General features: G+C 42.6%; 1 protein-coding gene across 6 annotated transcripts in view; it reads right to left on the minus strand.

Moving 5' to 3' along the window:
• HDAC4 (histone deacetylase 4) overlaps window positions 1–24181 on the minus strand; it is a 236519-nt gene that overhangs the window by 33093 nt on the left and 179245 nt on the right. For all 6 annotated transcript variants that reach the window (XM_026852598.1, XM_026852596.1, XM_026852597.1 and 3 more), the window contains 5 exons: window positions 23226–23483; window positions 21908–22094; window positions 14994–15127; window positions 6638–6758; window positions 2129–2175 (listed from right to left, as the gene is read on the minus strand). In XM_026852598.1, coding sequence (XP_026708399.1) covers window positions 2129–2175; window positions 6638–6758; window positions 14994–15127; window positions 21908–22094; window positions 23226–23483 — 747 coding nt within the window. The remainder of the gene's footprint in view (window positions 1–2128; window positions 2176–6637; window positions 6759–14993; window positions 15128–21907; window positions 22095–23225; window positions 23484–24181) is intronic.

Consider the following 24181-nt stretch of genomic DNA (forward strand, 5'->3'; position numbering starts at 1 on the left):
GCGTGCTCTGTGGCCCCAGCTAAGATCACACTATAGGGCTGCTTCCAACAGCTTCCCAGAGCAAATCAAATCAAGAGCAACTTGTCTCTCAGAACTGGCGTGCTAACAAAGACTGCAGTTTTCCCTCTATTTCTTGAATAAACTCACCACACTGCTAAGCCAGCTTTCTTGACAAATCTCACACTTCTAAAGACAGTAGAAAACAGGGTTGAAAGAACCCCGTGAGGTGACTGTACTTTTCTCCTACCCCAAAGGATATGGTCTACGCTTAAACCCACTCAGGGCACATACAAGTGCCAAGCACTTACTATGCTACAGCCAGTTGTTCTGTACCACAGCCTCATCTTCCCTACAAATATATGGCTGGGCTGTATATATTAATTAGAAACACATCCCAAAAGCAGTGAAGACTCTTGTTTTCCTGCACCAGTCACAAAAGCAGAAGTATACAGTCGGCACTGTATCCCGAGGTAACCGGGGAAGGAAAACGAAGCAAAACCAACAGAAAGCCATTTTTAAGAAAAATCTGACTATCACATAGTTGATTACAAGTAAATTACTGGTTTTAAAAAGATTCTCCTAGAAAACATGAACATTATCTGTTAGGATTTTTAAAATACTGTACAAAAGTCAGCAAATGTTTTACTTAATATTTAAGGGCCTGTAGAGACAGCCGAGCAGCGAGTTAACTGCAAATACTACCTTTATTACGAGCGTATCGATAATACCAGCACTATGGTGTTTCCTGCCTTGATTTAGGATTTAATGCAAGACTTCTGGGACTGTGCTAGGCTCAGGCACTGTCTCTACTTGTTACCATTCAGTCTTCATTTGCAAATGATAATTTTTGCTTTGAATGGCATGCCTGACTGCAGGGCAGAGTAAATCCAAACCTTTTAAACTCTAGCCAAAAATTTGCCATGAATTAGGAGACTGCAGCATATTTACAATACAAAATAAAATATCTCTACGAGTGCTCAGCAGTGGCGGTATGAATAAACGCCGATTATTCTCTTTTTTTTTTGACGGGATAATTTTCAAAGCAGCGATTTTGCAAAGACTCAGGAAGAAAACAATTTTGTTTCATTTCCATAACAGAATCCAGACCTCTAAATTCAACCTCACGAGCTACAATTATGCATAAGAACTACCACTGTGAATTTTCAAACACAATGCCTTTTATTGTCTCTTCTCATTCTTTTTTCTTCCTGTTCTCCGAGATTTTCTGTACTGTCACCCTCCACAGAAACTTTAGAGCAGAAAGTCTGACTTGAAAGGAAAACTTTAAAGTTTTCAGGCTTCAAAGGAAAACAACAACACAAACCTTCAAACCTTCAACACAAGGTATTTGGATGGTATTTGGGGTTTTTTAGCCTTACGGGAACAAACAACAACAAAAAGTCTTTCTATTATATGGAATCTTGACAGATGAAAACTAATGTTCAGCTTTCCCATGACGGATGGAGGGGTATTTTAGTCACCTCCTTCAGAATTCATGCGTGATTGTCCTGGAGCTCGAGAAATGAAAGATGTGAAATACTAAGGACTGCAGTTCCCTTGTGCTGCATAACCTGTGAGACATTTCATTCAAGGACAGTAATGTAGCCCAGACACAAATGCAGCCACTTACTATTTACAGGAACTTCCCAAATATTGTCCTCCAATATCACTATTTTATTAACATGTTTTCCACCTGCACTAGGAGGCAGGCAGCTCTGAAGTACAAATACTGAAGATGAAACACCTACGCAGCATGAAAAGCACATCTTGCTTTCTATGTAGAAAGCATTTTTGGATGCAAGGATTGCTTTCAAATGTAGTAACCTCTAAGCCATTAAACATCACTGCCTGGGAAATGAGGTTTCTCCTCCTAAAAGCCAGAGACGAAACATGCCTATGAATGTCACACACACTTTGGCTCTCCAAAATAGTTTAAAAATCTTCACGCTGCTTTTGAAGAAAGGCACATGAGGCTGTCGCTGCAACCCCGCACCCCAGGCAGACCCTGTTTATGGGTAACATCTGGTTGCAATTACCCACTTGATGGAATGCAAAGCAACAATTTTTGTTACCCATGGGACTGGGAGAACAAACAGGACATTATTTACACATTAAAGAGAGTACTCACCCCGACACCACCGCAAGGAAGCCTGACAAACATCGACGTTAGAGAACCTGTAGGAAAAAGAACGGACCCTTTAAGTCAGAAAGTCAAAGTTCACCAGATTTTGGTCCAATTTTATGGCAATGCTGCAATCTTTCTGAACACAATAACAGACTGGGGTTTTCTTGCAATTTTCAGAAAACACAGAGACAACCCTGTTACGTTACAATGCATACATACACAATGTACACACTTGAGATGTTCAAAAGCCTTTCCGATATAAAAGCATTCTATAAATCACTTATTTTTATGCAAGGTTTGTGTGCTGTCCTACATTTCAAGCTGTCATGCTGACTGTAAATGACTGAGATGCTACCAACAACTGCTCAGTATGTCTTCTCAAATGAACATTTTAACCCCTATCAACTGAAGTAGGACAGGAAATCATAAAAACACCCTGATTATCAGTCATCTGCAGTTACTAGAAGGCTTTGGAGCGCATGAGCTTCATAGAAGAGGAAGACAAAAAATAAACTGGTGGCAGGCAAAGAAAACATATGTTTTGTCTGAAAGAGAAAAAAACAACATTAAGACTTTATGAAAAATGAAGAAAACTATCTGTAGTGCTAATTTTCCATCTGTAAGAATTGTAACATCACTTCCTGGGCTTGTATATGATCAAATTATCCTCCATTCAAAATTCTGCAGGTTTCTAAATGGTATAGTGAAACAAGAACGTGCTGTCTCCTATCCATCACCACCATACGTGTATGACTTCTACACGTGTCTGTGCACCACAGGCAAACGGGGAGAAGGAAATATGTACACGCAAACACTGTAAAAGATCTGGAGTATGCTGCCTGAGATTAATTTGCTTGTGACCCATTTAAAGTTAGTGAAAGCTAATGGTGAAGTATACTGGGTTGAGGTTTTCTTCCCCCACCAAACCAGGTTCTTCTTCTGGTCATGTCTATACTGAAAGAATAAATTCCCTTAAATGCTAACTACAGCTTTGTAGAGCGTGAATTAGCCATGACAGCAGACAGACATTACTGAGGACCATGCTGGTGTCAAATGCATCGCAGACACATACGTTACCCTTGTGACTGAAAGCAGAGTTAATGCATCTGTATTATTAATCCGAGTGCACAGTGAGATTCACTCTTTGATTAGATCCACATGAAAGTTCTTAGATCATCCCTCCTCAGACCTCCTGTCACATCTTTCACTGCTAATCCACCCATTATTTGGATATTTTTCCTAACAACAATTTATGATTGCTCTCCACAAATTAAAAGCAGCCTTATTTGCCTAAGTTTAAACTTGTTCAACAGGTTCCAAAGCTTTACACTGTCAAATGAGAGATGAATTTGTATTCTTCACCCTCAGACTTTCAAGGGCTTTAGCAACACTTCCAGGGATAGAATTGTGCAACCTGTCTTGAAGGTTGTCACCTTCAAACCTGCCTGATAAAACACAGCAAATCTTTGTGATGCTCAGGATTCTCTGAGGAAACTAACTTCAGCATCAATGGTGGGCTTCCATTGTAAGTCTGTTCTCCTACACGTGTAAAAAAGGGCACTCTTTGAGGAATGAGTAAGGCTCAGAAGTAACAAGCTACAGGACAACTGCAGAAGTAAAAGTAATCAGCAGAGCCACAATGACGCCTGCTTACAATTCTGAAAAGCCTGAACTATTTACCCCCTTCCCGCTTTCTCCTAAAGAACTGCCAGATGAAGGGACACCCCCTTATCATTTGCAGCAGCTTAAAAAGAAACATCCCGTGTTTTCATCCCCAAGCTTTACAAGCTCTTCCTTTTAGGCTGAGATTTCTCATGCTTTTTCTTCCTCATAGACATATCAAAGGCAAAGGGTTTACACGGCGTCAGCCACCAGAGTCATACACATGTCAAGACACTCAGGTCTAACAAACTTACATTTGCATATGTGAGCCTCACACAAAGCTTTGGTCTCAGACTTCAAGCCTGACATACAGTTATGCTCTAACATATTTAAAAGAACCCCACAAAGCTGTTTTGTAAATTTAAAAGGCTTTTAAACTCTCAACAGGAAAGGATTGCTGAAGAAGGGACTGCTTACAGTTTTGTTCACCTCTATCACAAATGCACACACTGAGGTTTTTCAGGAGGTTTTCCCAACACATCAGAGCCTGTTACCCTCGCTCCAGTCCAGCACTGTGGAAGCCATCAAGTTAAGAAACTGGTTTTGGGGCCAGCATCACTCTTCCTGCCCAGCTCCCAGAGGAGAACTTCTCCCTTTGTGCTGTGCAGACATTCTGGCCAGGCTTACTCCTTTCAGCTTGCCATGCTGCCCCTTCCAGACCCCTGACTGTCAAGCTGCCTCCTGCCTGGTGGGATGACTGGCAGCCACGCTGAATGGTGAAGCTGTTCGCTCTTCCTCCAAGCTTGGTGCTTGGCACGGGTCAGTGCCAGCTGTCGCCCATGCACAGCTCCATGTGCAACTGGAGGACAACCAGAGAGCGGGGAGAGGCAGTCCACTGCTGTCTGGGCAAAGATGGTCATGCGAGCTGGCAGCAAGTCCCACTGCTAGTAGCTCAAGGCCAAAATGGATTTAGGAAACAAAGTCTAAGCTCAGCTAAGAGCTACTGGAAAGCCCTTCCTACTGGAGATCCTGGGGATCTGACCTTCTGTCTATGGCTGCAGCTCTTAAACAACTTGGTCTTCTTTGCAAGTTACACCCAAATAGGCAACATTTTGTACTGGAATACCCTCCGGTATTAGAATTATGTCTGTTCACTATAGGGATAAACTTGATCTCTACAGACATTTTAAAATGAGTGACATGGGGGACACACAGCAAAACTACAGAAGTACTCACAGGGAGAGCAAGAACTTATCCTCCCTTGGGTTCTCTAAACAAACCATCAGGAATGGTTCAGCAAAACTTGGGTATCCACAAATCCAACACTAACCAAATAAACTGTTTGTATCTCCAAATGTATCTGTAGAAGTATCAATACAGATTGTGCCAAGAGTCAAAGAGGGAGCAGAAAAGTATCTCAAGAGGATCTGACATTTGAATGAATAGGAAACACTGTTATCAGTCCACTCTATCTTGTGAGGGGTATCTCCAAAAGGAGAGGGGTAAGGGTGATGCCCTGCTTGCTCAGTCCCCACCCTGCAGATGATGACCACTGCTAGAGGCAGGGTGCTAACCCTGCCTAGTTCAAGCTGGCAAAGCCAATGGACCAGATGCTGGAGGTGGCCTGATCCCACCGCAGCAGATGGTCAGGATGCACGTTCTCATGCACCTTCAGCACCACAGGTCAAGAATTTCCACAGAAATCAGTCAGCGTGAAGGTGGTGCAACCGCAAATGAGGAGCCTTCTCAGATCTACTACGGAAGATTTATGTGCTGTTTCTCTGGACTGGTGGATATGCCTTATGCAAGGCGAGAGTTTTACACTACCAAGGATATGACATCATAAATTCTTTAAACTTTACATACTAGCTGTGCTATCGTTCAGCCAGAGGTGTCTACTTGTCGTTTTTCTGGGTTTTAAAGAGGTGGTAAGTTAGCTATAAATACAGTGCTAATTGCATGTTTAAACAACTGGCTAATAGCCTTCCTCTTCAGGGATCTAACGTACGTACTGAGTATGTTGCAAAATCTTTCCAGTTCTTTTGCTGTGACTACTACATCATGCAGCTCATCAAGTTAAACCTCTTTTTATATCATCCAAAGTCAAGCTAATCCCAAAATAAACTTTCTCAACTTCTACATTCCAGAACTGTCTTTTTGCTGATCAGTAGATGAGAACTTGCCTCTGCAGCCTATCATCTACTGCTGCAAAAAGGCACAAAGTAAAGGCAGACGATGATGTCTCCACAGAGGTAAGGTGCTAAAATCAATGTGGTTTGGTTGCTATGGGGAGTTGGTTATCTGAACAACCACCCACTACATCTTTTGCAGGGAAAATGTCTATCTTTTACAGCAGATACAGCCCTGTTCCAGGAAGATCCAGAGGCCAGTGAAAGGGATAAACAATCTTACTCCAAATTAAACAGATGTCAGACTATTTAAGAGGTCCCTGCATCTTTCTTGAGGATTATGCACACAAAACTGACAGCTATTTGTTGATGTCTATGCAGCTGGTCAGTGCTGCAGATGCAGGTCCTTAGTAAGGTGTTCCAGTTGCTACCTAGCAATGGATAATTTTCTAACATTCAGAATGTCCAAGGATAAAATAAAATGTCTGAATTACCTTTCCTCCTCAGAGAAACCTCCTTCTAGGTTTTGAAGACATCAAAGAAACGAATTTTTAGTTATCTAGGGTTTAGGGATCTACCTGAAGGGAGATGTATCTTGTACTGCTCTCAAGCAGACACTGAACAGAGGTGGAAAGAATGCTCTCAGAAACTGCCTAGAGCTGAGGATGGAGGGAGCCTCATGTCCCACCTCTCATACTGCTACTGCTAAGTGTTTGCCAGAGTCAGGGCTGACGGGAGGTCAGGAAGGGGACACCACCCCCACACCCCTAGGGAACGATACCTAGAAGTTTCTTGCTGTCCAGTTTCTGTCTGTTCAGAGGGTTTGTGCCGTACAGCAGCGTATGGGCTTCCGAGTGAACTGTCTGCAGCTCTTCTAGAGTTGCTTTTCTTCCACGAATGCACTGAAAGAGGCAAGAAAAGGAGTGATGAAATCACTGAATAACTGCTTAACTCTCCTTAAAGAACTTTTCTTTTTCCTTAGCAAATCATGAAGATAGTAGGCAAAAAACTAAAATGGGTACTTATGTGAAAGAATTCATTGTAAGACAGATTTTGGTTTAATCATTCAAAATGCTAGCATGATATATAAAGTCATCTTTAGATTTTCTGTGTTTTAAAAATATTACTGCAGAGCATTTGCTAAATCACACAGGTACTGCTCTACAACTTAATTGTCAGGATTCCAGTTATAAGCCATTATTAAGTGATCCACTGTTGGAAATGCATCTCCCAAACCACCCCTGACACAACTCACCACGATTATTAAGCTAACCTAAAAAATTCTGCCAAACACACCACTTTCCAAACGGAACCTTTGAGCAATTAAGGGTCAGTTGCAAACTTTCTGCTCTAAAACTTATCTTGGAAATCCCACAAGATTCAGTCTACTGCAGATTGTTTTCTTATATGATTTTGCAGGTAGAAGTACTGTAGCATATGTGCTCATCCTGCTTTTGTTGCCAGCTGAAACCCAGAAGGGCAGATGCACACGGAAGTCAAAACCCTGGCTTCACTCAAGGTCATGGAAAAGCTTTAAACTGATGCCAGCAGGACCCAACTTCACATTTTACAAATTTGGGATCTTTTCCCCTTTTCTGTCACAAAGGTCCAGCATAACTTTGGGACTTATCTTTTGTTGCCATCACCCACTTGCAATGGAAAATACGTCTGGCAAGAATAACGTGCTACTTGGAGATGGTAAATCTTGGGTGTACAAGGACCATGCCATGGCCTCTTGTACAGGAGGCAGTGCTCCCCAGCAGGCAGACAGCACCAGGGGGATATCATGTATACCAGAGAAGGCAACCAACTCCTGGCAGTGGAAAAAATACCTTGCCTTTTTAACTGGGAGCTTGGGACTGCCTCCAAAATGTTGGCAAGGGAAATACAAAGCAAGTCAAAAAAGTGCTAAGGTCAGGATAAGTCAAGAGGTGGCCATGTGAGAGAGGAAGGTTATTTAGAAAAGAGTATTGCTTTGATTCAAAAACATGCATTCACTCCCTCCTCCTCCAATAAAAATTAAAAAAAAAAAAAACCAAACCCAAACAAAACACAAAAAGAAAGAATTATTTTATATGGCTTAGAATTCATGATATTTTGTCATGATTTGGACTAAAACACTTTAAAAGGAGTTGTCTCTTTGAGGGGTTGTTTCCTACAGAAGGAATGAGAGGATTATTCTCCTCTGCAATAGTAATACTAAAATATAAATAGTTAACAGCAAAATGTTGGAAGGCTCTGTGAAAGCCTCTTGTAGATGTTACAGGGTCACATAAAATGTGAGTCTCAGCAACGAGCATCCCCCTGTACAGCCCACACATGATTGCATGCGCCTCCTGCACAACCTTCACCGTGGCTTCGTCGAAGCCAGTTGCTTTTTTAAGACTTCCACATTCCTGGAGAAGCAGAGTTTCTAATGAGAACACACAGAAAAAAGGAGAGCTTAAAGGTAAAAAAAAAAAAAAGGGGGGTGTGTGTAAAAAGAAATCACACTCCTAAAAAGAATAGACTTTCAAATGGAAAACTTGTTCTGAGAGAAGGTCAAACAGTGCCTCTCACCCCTGAAGAGCTGCCGCTGCCACTCAGAAAGCACCGCCGTGTGCCACTGACTTTGCAGGAGAGTGCTACAGGCAAGATGCTTCAAAGGCATCGGCACTTCCAGCCAAGCAGTGCCCACTCTCACACCGTGCCACTGTCTCGGGCTGCAGCCTGGCCCAGTCACAGCACCCCGGGGTGGAGCGTGCCAGGAGCACGGGGACTCCAGGACCTCCATATTTGAAGCATGATCCACAGAACAAACTCGAGGGATTTTTTTTGATCTCAAACCTTCAGCATAAGCCTCCATCATGTGTTGCAAAGCGCACAGGAAATCACTTTGTAAAACCGTTTTAGGCATAAGGCGGCAGAAACCAAAGCACGGCTGGAGCACTCATGCACTCTGCCTCGCCTAATTTTGGCATTTCTGCTCTCCAGTTCCTCTTTCATTTTCTCTGTGCTCTGCTCCACCACCTAGGTTTCCTGAGGTTAATGATGAGGCAAAAATACAGCATCCCATTAAAGAGGCAATAATCACAAAAATGCTAGACCCAGAAGGGATGGAAATATCTGGCAAATCCCCCTTGAACTTTTATCCTGTCTTCCTTTTTTGTTCATGGTAAGCCCGCCTCAGTCCCCCCTTGCAGGCTTTTACAGCTTCCCTCTAACCCATATGCCAACTCTCTTCCTTTGAACAAGACGTACTGACCCATTTTCAGCTGCTACATTTAGGGGACGTACAAAAATAGCATTTTGCATTTCTTGGCGTTCTGTGAAGATACCAGGAGAATGGCAGCCTGTCACAATAATGCGCCAGATCTTCTGTGGATGCAAATGGCTTCAGCTCCCCAGGATGGGGAAGGGCTGTTCACATTTCAAGTAGGTGGCCCTACCAAGCCATCCAAGCTTTAGTAGGGTATCAACACCACCCTCCCCTCCACGTGACACCCATAACCCAACAGAAGCTACAAGTGGATGGAGAACTTTGTTCTGTGCTGCAAATAAAACACATTCAAGGAAAAAGCTACTACTTACTGAAACAAATATATATCATAAATGTCACAGCAAACATTGCCTGGCTAGAAAGGATTATGCTCGAGAGCCTTTTGCACCTTTCTCATCTCCCAGCTCACATGCCACAAGCTTTGTCCTTGGCTCTAACACAAAGACAGCAAGAAAATAAATTCAATCCCCCCTCCAATAAAGTTAGAGAACACAACACATCCCTCACTTCTGTTTCCAGACCTGTAATGATTTGTATCTCACTCTATGGCTCAAGTCTGCTCAGACCTAATTCAAGCAGTTCTTCACTTTCTAAGAGCTCTTAAGTCATGATACTCTTATCTTTGAGGCTTTGTGTTGTCTGTTGAGCTTGCTCACTCTATATAACCCTTCCACTTTTCTAACCTCCTTCCTGGCTGCTAAACCCTGGCTTTTCAGTTCAGGCATTGGCTTCTTAACCCTGATGAAGTAGTTGGCTCTTTACCCTCTTTCCTTGGTGCCTCTCTTTGCATGGAACCTGACCTTCACAATGCCACACCACCTCTCTTCTCCTACTGCTTTATACTTGTACTTCCACACTCTTCATCCTTTATCTTGGGGCAACCTTTTCCCTTTCCTTTTGAAAAAACAACCAACCAACCCCCCCACTAGGCTCTTAGTTTGCATTTTATTCACCCTTTCACTCCATGATGTTTCAAAAAGGACATTCAAGGTATGAATCTTGAGAGACTGCCAGATTTTGTTGTAACTGTGGCCCCAAAAAAGCCATGGAAGTAGTTATAGTTTTTTTTCCAGAGACTGACTTCCCAGGCACCACCACCACCACCTCCTGCATGCCCTCAGTGCTTTGCGATAGGAAACCTCGGGCATGGAGCAGCTCTCCAGAGGCTTCACTGCCCGGACCTGTTCTGCACTCCAACCAGCCACCTGCCCGATGCTGTGCCAAGAGCACCACAGACACAGCTCTGCTCCAGCAGATGGCCCAGCCCTGGCTCTGGTTTGCCATGTCAGTCCTCAGCAGCTGCAATTAACCTCCAGCTGACAGTCCTCATGCGTTAAAAAACACAGGATTGCTGCCAAGATGAGTGTGGAGATGGACCCTGGTTGAGGAACTCATTCTTCCCTATCCTAGTTGAGCAGCCTGGGGATTTGATTACCTCTGAAACACAATAAAACGTATTGATTTCATCACTCTTGATGAAGGCTGGGAGTATTTCAGTATACTGTGATTGCGGGTTTTTGTTTGGGGAGCAGAGTCTTTTATTAAGATTGCCTCGATTAGTGTAATTGTTGCTTTTAAATTCTGAACGTACACCAGAGTAATTGCTGTATTTTATACTAACTTAATGAACAAGCAATACCCTAAACCACAGATGTCATTAAGTTTGGACAACTGCTTTCACTCCAAAGGGTCATCTTTAAACTTGTGCAACTCTGCCAGATTCTTACCTATCACACTAGAAATCTGGCATACATTTTCCCCTCAGCTGGATGTAACGCAGTTTTTTGACAACTTCAGCAAATGCTTATCTGTTTCACTGCTGAAAAATGAGAGGCAGGGAGAGAAGCGATATGGTTTTTAATGTTCTAAAAATATTCATGCCCCTTCTGGATCACTTCTATTGCCTCTTAGAGAAACGGTGGGAACTCAGCACTTGGCAGGTTGTCTAGGAGCCTCTCAGCTGCCTGATGAAAACAGGTTTTCACTTAGTTCATTTCTGAAATTTCAAAGAAAGTATTTGTTTGCATGCATGATAAAAATATTTATCTGTGAGCCCTTTTCTGTCTTGGGGCATATGTGCAACAGAAACACCAAAAGAACATTTCCAGGAGACAGACACTGAGAATTATTTGAGTTTGCATGAGAAAGCAGAGCTGGGATTTATTTTCAGTGTACAGTCGTGGGGAGGAACAAGAGGACAGGGATCCTGTGGAGTCTCATCTGATCCCACACAGTGCGTACAGGGACTATTTACTATGCAGGGCACTGTGTTTTTAATCCATGTCAAGCAACTACTTGCAGCCAACAGGACCAACCTATATCCACACCCGAACCACACCAAAGGGATGTTAAGGAAGGAAAGGGAAACGTGAAGATGTGGAAATGTCAAAGTTCAAACTGTCCTTTTACAAATATGAGTTGCAAGAAATGGATTTAACTACCTAATCACAGAAAATTTTCACATCAGGCCTCTGGGTTTACTGAACTGGCTCATACTGTGTCTGAGGCACAGGACAACAGACCTGCAACAGTGAAGATAAAAATGAGCATGCACAGATGTGTCCATCAGCAAGACCAGCTAAAAAAGAAAAAACACCAAACCAAACAGAAGCTCAGCAAAATGTTAAGTGCATAGTTGAGTGCTCTAATCCAGGTGTTGTTGTTGACTCGCTGCAGACCTAGTTAGTACTAATTCTGAAAATATTCACCTCCTTCCAAGTGTAGGTGAAGCAGTTATAATACATTAAAAAAATGTAGATACATAACAGGCTGCATTGTCATCCTCATATAAACAGCTCTGATAAAGTTTTGCACATCACATGCACACTGATGCAGGTGGGGACAGAACACACAGCTTATACAGTCCTGCATGGAGCTTTAACATCATAGAATGGTTTGGGTTGGAAGGGACCTTTAAAGGTCATCTAATCCAAACCCTTGTAATGAGCAGGGACCATCTTCAACTAGATCAGGCTGCTCAAAGCCCCATCCAATCTGACCTTGAATGTTTCCAGGGATCGGGGCATCTACCACCACTCTGGGCAACCTGTTTCAGTGCTTCACCACCCTCAGTGTAAAAAATGTCTTCTTTATATCTAGTCTGAACCTACCCTCTTTTTGTTTAAAACTATTAGACCCCTTCTCCTAGCACAACAGGCCCTACTAAAAAGTTTGTCCCTATTTTTCTTATAAGCCCTGGAAGGCCGCTATAAGGTCTCCCTAAGCCTTCTCTTCTCTTCTCTGGGATGAACACCCCCAGCTCTTCCAGCCTGTCCTCACAGGGGAGGTGCTCCAGCCCCCTGATCATCTTTGTGGGCTCCTCTGGACCTGCTCAAGCAGGTCCGTGTCCTTCTGATGTTGGTGCCCCCAGAGCTGGACACAGCACTGCAGGGGGGGTCTCACGAGAGTGGAGCAGAGGGGGAAAATCCCCTCCCTCACCCTGCTGCCCACACTGCTCTGGGTGCAGTCCACCACACGGTTGGCTTTCTGGGCTGCGAGTGCACATTGACAGCTCATGTCCAGGTTTCCATCCACTAACACCCCAAGTCCTTCTCCTTGAGGCTGCTCTTAATCCACTCCTCACCCAGGCTGCATTGATACTGGGGGTTGCCCTGACCCATGTGCAGGACCTTGCACTTGGTCTTGTTGAACCTCATGAGGTTCACACAGGCCCACCTCTCAAGCTTGTTCAGGACCCTCTGAATAGCATCCTGTCCCTCAGGCATGTCAACTGCACCACTCAGCTTCGTGTCATCAGAAGGCAACAGGGATTTGAAAAAGTACTGTAATTACTAAAAGTAAGTGTAATCATTAGGTCAAACTGAAAAATTCCTTCTAAATCAGTCCTATCATGGAATATGCCCCACAGAATTAAGCCTTCTACATGGTAAGTCTATAGCATTCCTGTCCTTGTGGTAAGGACACAAGTTCATTGTCCTAAGCAATGTCCCAAGCCAACAGCTCACGCCCATGCTCCAACCTAGCAGCAGAAATCACTTGTGCCAAAAAGCTATCCCCTTGCCATGTAAGTGTACCTGATGTGAAGGTAATCTTCACTGAACGAAACCTCTATATTGATTGCTCTCCACTTTGCCCCCTGATAACGACAGGTTGCAACCGAGAAAGACTCTGAGGGCAGAGAAGTGATCAAATGGTTTTGCAACGGATAAAAGAATTACATCAGTCAAGGACAATGGGAAGTGAATGAGTGGCTCCAGAAAACACCCTACAAAGAACAGAAAAGTGACAACGTAGGAAGAAGATGGAAAAACAGGGAAAGCATGTGCCCATCAAGGCCCTGAGAACAGTTAAGATAAAGAAGGAAACTTTAACACAGGTCTGGGCAGGACTAGTAGACGGTGGGGGTAAAGGAACAGGAAAGCTAACTAGAGAGAGAAGCAGATGCAATTAGAGCAGCTGGTTATCCTGAAATGGTGTAAGAAAGCCATCAGAGAAGAAAACACCGGGATTGAGGCAGGAAGGTAACCTAACATAAGCTAACCTAAAGGCAGAAAACCTTTATGTTTTCAGAAAAAGGAACAGTCAGGATGAGTCAGAAGGGAAACATAGGTGGAAAGCAGGTGACAACTCCAATTGTGAGAGCAACTGAAAATACCAAATTAAGGGAAGTAACAGTTGCCTGGGATCATACAGTGAAGAACTTACACACTAGAGAACATCTGTAACACAAATTTAGGAGACAAGGCAATTAGTACTGCACAATTTAACTCCTGCTTCTAAACAGAGGAGCTAGACAGCAGTGGGGTGGTTGGTGTTTGGTGGTTTGGTGGTTTTTTTGGTCCCAAATAATAAACCCAAAATTCAGTTAAATGGGTCTCCATAGACAGAAACAGGTTTGAAGTTCTTCCTTGCTCTCTTCAGGGATAAATAAGGGTACAACGGGGAACTTTAGCCAATGGCAATGCTGCCACCCCGTGGATGTCTTTCCTGTTTGCTCAGAAAATATTTCTAGCCAGATGCTGACATAAATCAAATATACTGTGTGATTCAGTTTCCTCAGTTGCTCAAAGAATTGATGAATACACACTACCATTAATTCATCACTGCTGTTAGCTAGGAATAATAGTTACTATTAATCACAATTATTAATCATTAGCCTTTGTATTTTAGTATCTAAGCTTTTCTCTTAGTTTGCCTTGCTCTTAAAAATAAGTATGTCCAATAAGGTTAATTTAACCTCCTCTGATCGAATAGTGCTTAGTAACATCCTCCTACCCTCATTCTTTCTACAGTATCTTCACTATAGGTTGACCATTATTAATTGAAGAGTAATAAAGTTATTAAATCACAGAAAGACAAACTTGTTGCTCCACAGCTTTTGGTGTTATGACTGGAGTGATAACAAGTAACATGGCTACTTTATGCTGTGCTCTTATCTTTGGTTGCTTCAAAATGCAACTCTTGGTAGAGACTTCCAGTTTATAGGGAATAGGACTGAAAATTACAGAAGCAGCTTCACTGCAACATCAGGCACAAGCATTCTCCAATGTTTCATGAAATTTCTAATAGTCATTGCAATGCAATGAAATCAGATCGCTTGAAAAGCACCCCTGACAGATGCACACTCACAGACATAAGCAGTCATCTAGGAATGGATTAAATTTAGGCCACAATGGCAAAACATTGCCAACAGCTGGAGCTATACAAATTTCAAGCCAGAATGCAGTATAAAGTTTGCACATCCAGATAGAAGTCAACAGCTAGAGCTGCAGGTTTGGTACATATGCTACTGTCAAGACTAGAAATCAGCCCCACAAAAATGCTCATAATCCAGCAGTTGAATCAACCAGACAAATCCAAATTTTCTCTTTCTCCCAGGCCACCACCTCATCTGCCCCTTTGCTTGTATTTTTATTACCTCACACTTGCCACGGAGACCTGTCTCCTGGAGTCGTGACCAGATGCTCTGGATCCTCCCCGCATGCTCTGGGTGGCTGTTGGTGTTTCCACAGGTACACTGGTGTTTCAGCATCAAGGTGTCATATACAAGGCCTGCAGCAGAAGTTACAAAATTGCTCTCGGTTAAAAAAAAAAAAATTAAAAATTGTCAGATATATGGAAAAAACTCTCTCTCTCTTTTTTTTTTTTTTAACAGCAGTACTATATATTCAACTGAACACTTCTAGACAAAGACTATGTGTTTTACCAGGAGTCACAGGGCTCTATGAAATGAAAATTCAAGATGCTGAGACAGCACCAAATCTGCAAGGATCCCTTCCTCTGGAAATCCTCATTGAGTCTGGTAAAGAAATTAGTCACCAACATCTCTGCAGGCTGAAGGTGTGAGAGTGACAGAAGAAGGTGACAATTGAAAGCATCAGCATGAATAAAGAGGTGCCAGCATAGGAACTGATCTAGGAGGGAACTGACTTGCAACTTTTCTGCTGGGTACTTTTATAATTGCTGCTAAAATGACTCTAGGGTTTGGGATTAAAAACCATAAGGAATAAGTCGTTAGCAGGCACCATGCTTCATAAAATAGTTTGTGCTGAAGTCTTTGCATCAACATTATTTGACAACATGCTAATTAAGGCTATTAGCACACACTTGGGCATAATTATTCAGCACGATATGTAGGTATTTAGCAGTGTTGTTTCATTTGAACGTGGGAGTCAGGCAGCTAAATCCCCTTGCATTACCAAGTATTTATGGCATGACAACAGCGTAGGAGACTTTGATTCATGCTCTAGAGTTGCCCGGGTATGTTTTTGGAAGGGGAGTTATGATTTCATAGCCAATGTTCCACTGGAGGAAAACAGCAGGTCCTCCACAGCTATGCAGTCCCAGTGACAAAAGACTTTTTTTTTTTTTTTTTCACTCAAGGGAAAGAGTTAAAATTTAAATATGCTTCCCCTCAGCCACAAGCTCCAGAAAACAGAACAAAAGGGGTTGAAGATTTTTTTCCCCAAAAGGAGTAAGGTTTCTTGCAAGAAATAGCTGTCTGAAAGCACAGTATGAAGTTGCAAATCAAAGACCTTGATGGGAATCCAAAGCCTTTGAATTAGCAGCAAAGGCAGGAGGTATTCCCAGATCTTGATGTTAAAGGGTCTGAACTCCAAGAAGTATCGCTCCTCTGAAATCCCAGACAAGCACACCTATGAGCTATACAAATAGCTCAGGGAGATTTCATGCAGCCAGTTCCAAGTGCAGATAAACAGCAAAATTTGCAACTTCATGGAGTTCAAAAGGGCTTATAAGAAACCAGACTCCGAGAACACAGATGGACACACAGCCTGGAGCTGTGCATCGTGCTGCTGCATGCACCCAAGTTTGGCTTGAGCTGCAATCACACCTTTTGACTGAGTATAGACATGTTCTGCCACTTAAAAATTTGGCTTTCCCCTCTCAGGCAAACCCTGGCACTGACACTTTCAGGTATTAAGCCTTAGGGGAGGTATCAGGCAGTTCCTTGCTTTGCTGTAGGTGAGTGCAAAGAAAAAAAACAACAAAACCCAAACCACATTCAGTTCTAGGAAGAGAACATAGCATTGGTTAATTGACTGTGTTTGGGTTAGCCAAAGTTCAGTTAAAGAAGAGCATGCTGCAAAGGTCTGTAGAGGTCTCCCATGTTTGATTCACAGCATCAAACTTCATTAGGAGCTGCTGGGCAAAGGCAATCACTGTAAATGTCACTTGAGAAGAAGTTGTAGCCCAGTGGTGAGGCTGGCTGTCCATGAGAACTCCCCAGCTGGAGTTCATTTAAACTAGTGCAAGGTCTGCAGCAACCTTGCCTCAGGTTAATCTAGTTTTGAAGAAACTCATCTTCAGGGGACATCATGCATTTTGACAAAGTATTTGTTACCCGAAAGAACCCCATGTACATGTCCTCCTAGACCATATGGGACTGCACTAGATTTGGCTAATCATTCCTATTAAAAAAAAAAGGAAAGTTGTTCTGCCTTCTCTGATTTCCTGACATATCTACAGGGACTACAACTAGGCTTTATAGACTTAAAGCAAAAAACTGCATGCATATCTACTCAACACATATATAAATATATATATATATTCACAGTCAACAACTAGTCCTGAATTTAAACAAAAGGAAGCACAAGAGGCATGTCATTCATCAGACAGTCGCTGACCTGCCTGGGTGCAACCCTGGTTCCCTTCTATCCATGGGCACTCTGCAGGGCCAGGACTGCACCCTCTGAGGGCACCGACCTTAGACACCAAGGACTAAAAGATGGTGCAGTTGGGGCATTCAGGCAATGGCCAAAGAGAAGGGCAACAGGAAACCACGCTGCACAGACCACAGGCAGGAGAGTCACCAGAGAATTGGTGCAACTAACGGAAGTGGGAAAAGTAAAATATAATACAGGAAAGCTATGAACACGAAGCTGCACCTCATTTGTAAAGGACACTCCAACCTGGAGATGAATCTGAGGCTAGTTCACGCCATACCTTTGTAAGTTTGTGGAAAAAAATCAAGCATTTTCAAGTAGTGTTTTTAATCAACTTTTTCTTGCTCATCTCCTGGATGCCCAGACAATGCTTAATGCTGTTATGCTGTTGCTCTAACAAATCTTTTTGCTACCTGGGAGCCATGCATAACCTGACAGTGAATTATACTGATTGCACTACAAAGTTTAAAGGGGTCTTAGACCATTTAAATAATATGTGAGTCTGTGTTGCAAATTTCTTTTTAAAGGGTGTTTCTCCCAAGTCTTTAAGCTTTAAGTAGTAACTCCTGGAAAACTATCCTGATGCAACTCTAGGTACACAGATAAGGCAATGCCTAGCCAGATTAAAAATCTCTGTCTCATTCTCTCTTTTGTACCTGGGTAACCCTAGAGCCTGGTAGGGCAGAAGGCATGCAAATGAAAAAGCAGCTTTTTGCATTGACCTCATATACTTCTGTTCTTCCCTTGTCTTCCTACAGCACAGCATATCTGCCAGGTATCTTCCAGTTTTTCTGAAAGAAGTTTGGTGTCAGTTCAGAAGCAGGCAGTGGTATTTATCAGCTCATCCTACTCGGTGTCAGCTAAGAGCACTGCACCAATGACAAGCAAACACAGGCAGCTGTGGGTGAGATCCCCAGCCACACAGACCAGAACCTCCTCATCTGCACCTGCAAGTGCTGGAAAGCTACACGTGTTTAAAATCCATGCAAACATCTAAAATGGGTTTTGGTAACTGAGACTATTCAATGTAGGTAGACGAAAGGGTTAAAGAAAAGGTTTTCAGAAAAGGGGGTGGTAGGATGCCTACTCATCTCTATTTGTTAATGGAGGCTGCAGGGGGGTTTCTAGGCTTTGGTTGATCTGTATAGTTGTAGCTTTCCCCATGACTCAGTGATAACAGTAGTGTCTCAATGAAGTTCTTCCATACTGTAATCACACGCCACTCAACGTTTCTCTTTTATAAAAACTAAACTACTGGAAAGAAGGGAACAACAACATTGGGTTGACATAGCACTTAGGGATGTGGTGGAGAACGGTCAGTGTGAAGTTAATGGTTAGACTGGATGATCTTCAAGGTCTTTTCTAACCTAGATGATTCTGTGATTCTGTTTCAAGTTCCTTCCTGCAGCTGAGGACACTCAGATGAAGACATACACACAAAGGAAAGCTTGGCAATTTAAGCTTAAAATACAAAACTACATTGGCCATTACAAGTTAAATTAAGTGGTGCTGGAAGCAATACTCTTTAAGACATGAGAACAATCATTTTTAAAGGTCAGCACTAAAGCATAACCAACTCGCTTTTCTTGGCAGAACAAACATATGATTTGAGGTTCAGATAATTATATTGCTCTGCACAGGAGAGAATAAATGCCTTCATCAGAAATGAAAAATACTTTAATGCAGAACATCAGAATAATTTGTGGAACCATTTTTACAGGAGATCAGAGACTGGATAATTGGGGCTATGCAAATTAATGGCCTAACCTCAGAAGTCTTATTCAAGTGTGTAGAACAGTGCATGCAGAAGTATTCATTAAAGTCAAGGGGGCTACTTGTGCTAGTGAGGGCAAGTTCAAGGACTAGCTTTCTTTTGTATGCTAGTCAGAAGGAAAATTAAGTGTCATGCTTCAGGACATAAAACTGATCGCTTGAAGAAGTCAGGAAGGGCACTGTTTTCACTTTCATGTAGGGTAATGCACATCATGTTTGAGAGGTGTATTATGTTGTTCTTTCCCTATACCTTTGAAGTCTCAGGTATCGGTCACCGATAGAGACAGGAAAATAAATTATACATAAACCCCAGAATTTTAAGCTGTCTGGTCCTAATTCTGTCCAGAGAAAGCATTAGTGTTTTCTGTATAATATCCTGAACATGAAAGTGATGAACAACTCCTTTGTCTGTTGGACAATAACTGATCTCAGAGCCACAATTCGTGTTTAGTGATCACAGTTGACTTCATTAGGGCCACTGAATGAGGTTTGTTTTTTCTAGCCCTCTCACAAAATGATCTCAACAATTCAAATCTTAATTCCTCTGAAATCCAAAGCGCATAATTGTGCTAGGATCAATCTCCAAAGCAGCCACTTATCAAACAGATGGATTTCCTAGAGAAGCAGCAGCCTGATGCACTTCAGCACTGCTTGTTTTGAAAAATACCCAAGACTTTAATTTCCTGCCTTTCAAAGAGTAGTTCAATCCTAGTGATTAAGCTTTAGTATCCACCTCCAAAACCACAATTTCCGACACACCGTGGACAACTTCAAGAAAACATTAGCGATCTAACTTGCAAACACATGCTCAGCAGCTGAAATGCCTGCCCTTCCTCGCTGTGCTTGCATGCCCATAGCATAAGTTCTTTTTTTCCTGCCATTGTTAAGCAGATAGTGATGGTTAATTAAACTATAGGACTAGTATAAAGGTCTCACCTTTTATGCCTTGCACCTTTATTAGTGCCACTGAATGCCAAACACTGCCTCCCTTGACAGCACTTTATTGTGTTTTTTCCTGCTCCATTCACTTAGCATAAATGTAGAGAACCACACGAGATAGAAGGCAACAGAAAAACCTTGGAGTCCTAACATGGACAAATGCCGTGAAAATGGTATTTTACAGGTGAACTACACTAAGCATTCTTCCTATCACTGTATTGGATAAAAGCAATGTGATAGTTTAAGCCGCTTTTTTTGTTTGTTTAAAACCCTCCTCCAAGGAAAACAAATCGTAACATTGTAACAGTGTCTTTTCAAAGCAGCACAGTTCTCCAAATCTACATTCTTACCGTTACCTGTAATTTTAAATTAAATTCAGAGGCATATATCTGAATCAAACTTCTATCCTCTGGTAGGAAATGTTATCGTATGTTCAAAGTCTTGCATATGATTGCCAATGCAACTTAAATACCAGAGGAGAAGGGAAGGAAGGGAGGGAGGGAATGCATAATCTCTTAAAGTAGGGCCAGGCTTCCTTGTTTTTAAAGCAACAAGGTTTAGGTCTAAGTGTATTAGATGCTCAAGTTCCATCTGGTCTGAACATGAGCCAGGAGACTGCCCTTCTTTGCACCCTTGGCAAAAGCCAAAATCTGAAATAATCTTGCTATAACTGGTTGCATTAGAAATAACAGTTTTGCTGCAATTCAAGGTTTCAATATTAACAACAAATAGGGACTTAAATGGATGATTTGCAAAAATGAGATACTGCTTGAGCTTTTACAGAGCTGATCGCACAGGCTTCCTACCCTGCAGCTAGCAGCTGAAGAACAAAGTTGTATTTAACACATCACTATTACTATACCATCAGCGTCTGAAAATAAACCCGATTCACAGGGCTGATTTTAATGTTGTAGAAAGTGTGGGTTAAATAAGAATAAATGGGTAAGTGAAAGAGAAACAAAATCATGAGTTGCTCTTACTTGGGCGTTCTGGATTTTTTCCCCCCTTCCTTTTCCCAGGGCACACATCACATTGCAAAATGTTCATTCACAAAATAGAGCTTGACATTTGGGGAAGAAGGCGGACTTCAAAATAAGTCCGCCTAATCACCCAGCATAGGACTTGAAAAGTTGCACATAAATTTACTTTCATCTGTTACTAAGGCTACTGAATAGACGGAAAGGATTTTGGTGGAAAAAAGTTGGTTGTCAGGATTCAAGAAGAACAATTATTTTTTGTCTTTAATCTTTGTGGAGAGATTAACACCTTCTTTGCACTTCTGGTTTTCACTTGACACATGTACTCATAATGAACTCATAAAAATTATGCACTCATAATTTTCCTTCAAGGTGAAGACTGAACAGGTAAGAAAACGCTCTTCAGTCTGTTTGTTCAAGACAACTTTAAATGATCAACTCACCTCATTTTTCCTAACCTACAGGCACAGACTCTTGGGCAGAGATTGTGTTACAGAAGGAGGGGTAGGCTGGCACAGAGCCCAGAGTGGATAACTTATGGCATGAGATTGTATAAGGACTGGAGAAGGTGCAGAAAATACAGCCAACAGATACTGCATTTGGCATGCTGTCCTTTTTCAATAACACTGCCTCTCTCCGCTTTGCATCTAAATCAGCTTTGTCACAGCATATGACTTGTCCTTTTTTTCTGGAGATACATAATTAAAGTACTGTGCTGTGCTTCTATTGATTTTTTGCTGTTTATTTTCTGTCTGGACTGTAGAGTGTCTGTCCTTCTGGAGAAGGGACAAGCAGGACAACAGGGTGCAAGACAACTGAATCTTATCCTTGAAGACGACAGGATATTACGGAGTCCCCAAATGCAGCTGAGAGGCAGGGCCAGGGTAGAAAAGCACAACATAAGGCAAAACAGTAACCACAGCCCCATCGCTTCAGCCTCCAGTGCCCCAAAATGTTACCTGTTGTGAACCTTGGCTTAGTGGGTGGCTCCTGAACAGACATTGGGAAGGTGGCTGAGGCGGGCGAGGACTGTGCACGGGACAGAGGTCGATGCCCTCCGAAAGAGACAGGCATGCCAGCTGCCTCCAGTGATGCCTGGTAGTTTCTCAGCTGGTGAATGCGTTGCTGCTCCAACAGAAGGGCTTGCTGCGCAGAAAAGAAGCAGGCAGTTGCTGAAAGTCTGCGTAATGCCTTCATAGAAGTGTTTTTAAGGTTAAATCCAATATATAAAATATATTCATATTTATATATACAAAAATATATATGTCAAATTACAGTTTGCACCAACATGGGTGGCAACGGCACTGATCTTTCAAGGCAGCACCATTATGAAGATAACACTGCTCAATAAGGAACCAAAAATGTAGTCTCTGAGCAACACCAGCCAGTGACATTCACTGGGGACATGTGAGTCAGCTCCGCAGTGCTAGGGAGATGGCAGTGAGCAGGGAGATGCAAATGACTACAGGGATCAACCGATTTGCACCTGATTCACAGACACTGCAACTGCAAATCTGGCACAAGTCCGTTTTCCCCAGCCAAGGGCTGTGGATTTTCTCAGAGTGCTACACCCTGGCATGGCTACAGCAATCTGCTCTTGGCTGCAGATCCCATGCGGGGGTTACACACGGCTGTAGGTACAGTCAAATGCTCAGTGCTAAGGGCTGCAAAGATAAGCAGAGCACTGATGCCTTAAGAGAACTGCAACCTTCTCACCTTCATTATTACTACCAGAACAGACAGCTTTCGGGAGGCTGCCATATAATTGGGGAAGATTATACTATGCTACGTTGTTACCGGATTTATTACTTGCAATCCACAAGCCTCTGGTGTTTACTCTCCAAAGTGAGCACAGCTGCAATCTCTGGGATCTCCAGTTGTGAAACCCCTCCAATGAACTTCAACCTTCGTTCCTTTATCCAGCCCTTCTCTGGGGCAGTCAATTTGTTTTAAAACATAAAATCCTCTGATAGTATTTAGTGCTCAAATATGTTAAAGACACACTTTGTCTTCCCAAGGAAACAAACTGGTTCAGTGGCTGCAAACACACTGTGTTTTGTGCAGGTGATCCAGATTCTCCTCCCTGTTACTTCTGAGCCTGATAGCAACTCCAGGGAAGGCTGGCACTGATTTTACGTTCAGGTTTCTTTATGTAGCAAATTCTCAGGAGCTTGTTCTCCCTAGCTTGTCCCCCCCTTAAGAGTAGTACAGGGTGACTACCAAGAACCAATCTTCTACAAAGAACCAAGTCCCAAACTTGGTATTCTGTGAGCTCACCTGACGGAAGAGCAGCTCCTGCTCGGCCTGCCTCTGCCCAGACTCCAGCTCCTGCTGCGGCTCAGCTTCCTCCTCATCACTCTCGATGGGTTCTTGCTTCACTTGCACCACGGTGGCCAGCCCTGAGGCCTCCTTTTGGCTTGCAACTCTGTCACTGTATGGCTCCTCCAAAAGGGCTTGGTGTTCCCGCAACTCTTCTTCTGTCTCCTCAGGGTGGCTTTCATGCTGGCGAGCTGGTTCGTTGGGTTTTGATATAATCTGTAAACAACACAGAGGTTAACCGATAAATAAAATGTAACTCATCACAGGTAATGTTCACTCTGTTCTCCACAAAGAACCAGCTTCATGAAAAGAGCAACTGTGAATTACAGCTTTTATCTTATAAACTAGGTCCAAAACAAGCACTCCAGGGAAAGGTCAGGTTAACCTTGGCATTAAGTGCTATGAAATCCTGTGTCCCAAGTAAGGTCAGACCCTTCATTTTGCATTTGATTTTCCCTCTGAATAAATAAGAGCCTCTTGTGCCTGCACACCTATGGATGCTACTCCATTCACAAACCCACACAGAAGCTGCATAACCATTGATATATTTGGCAATTAAATTCTGGGAAAAAGTAAGAGACACACAAAATCTCTAAGAAGGTTTCTGCTACTTTGTTTGCCCAGCTTCTTCTTGAATCATCCCCTGAATTTTATCTGTTAAGTGAGAGGCCAGCTTAAAAAGATTCCTCCAAAACTTGCATTCTTATGTATTTAGGAGAAAACTGACAACACTCAACTTAAAGCATCTGTACAGATGCAAACTACAAGAGCAGCATCATTATAATCAGACCTTCCTAACTAAAGATAGTGAACTTCTCTCAAAGCAGCTGCTAGAACAAAGGGAACAATATAATTTTCACTATCATTCACACAGGCTCAGACTTTTTGAAAGTTCATTGGCAAGATAAAATTCA

The sequence above is a fragment of the Athene cunicularia genome, assembly GCF_003259725.1.
Source record: "Athene cunicularia isolate RWA chromosome 7 unlocalized genomic scaffold, athCun1 chr7_part1, whole genome shotgun sequence".
Taxonomy (NCBI): domain Eukaryota; kingdom Metazoa; phylum Chordata; class Aves; order Strigiformes; family Strigidae; genus Athene; species Athene cunicularia.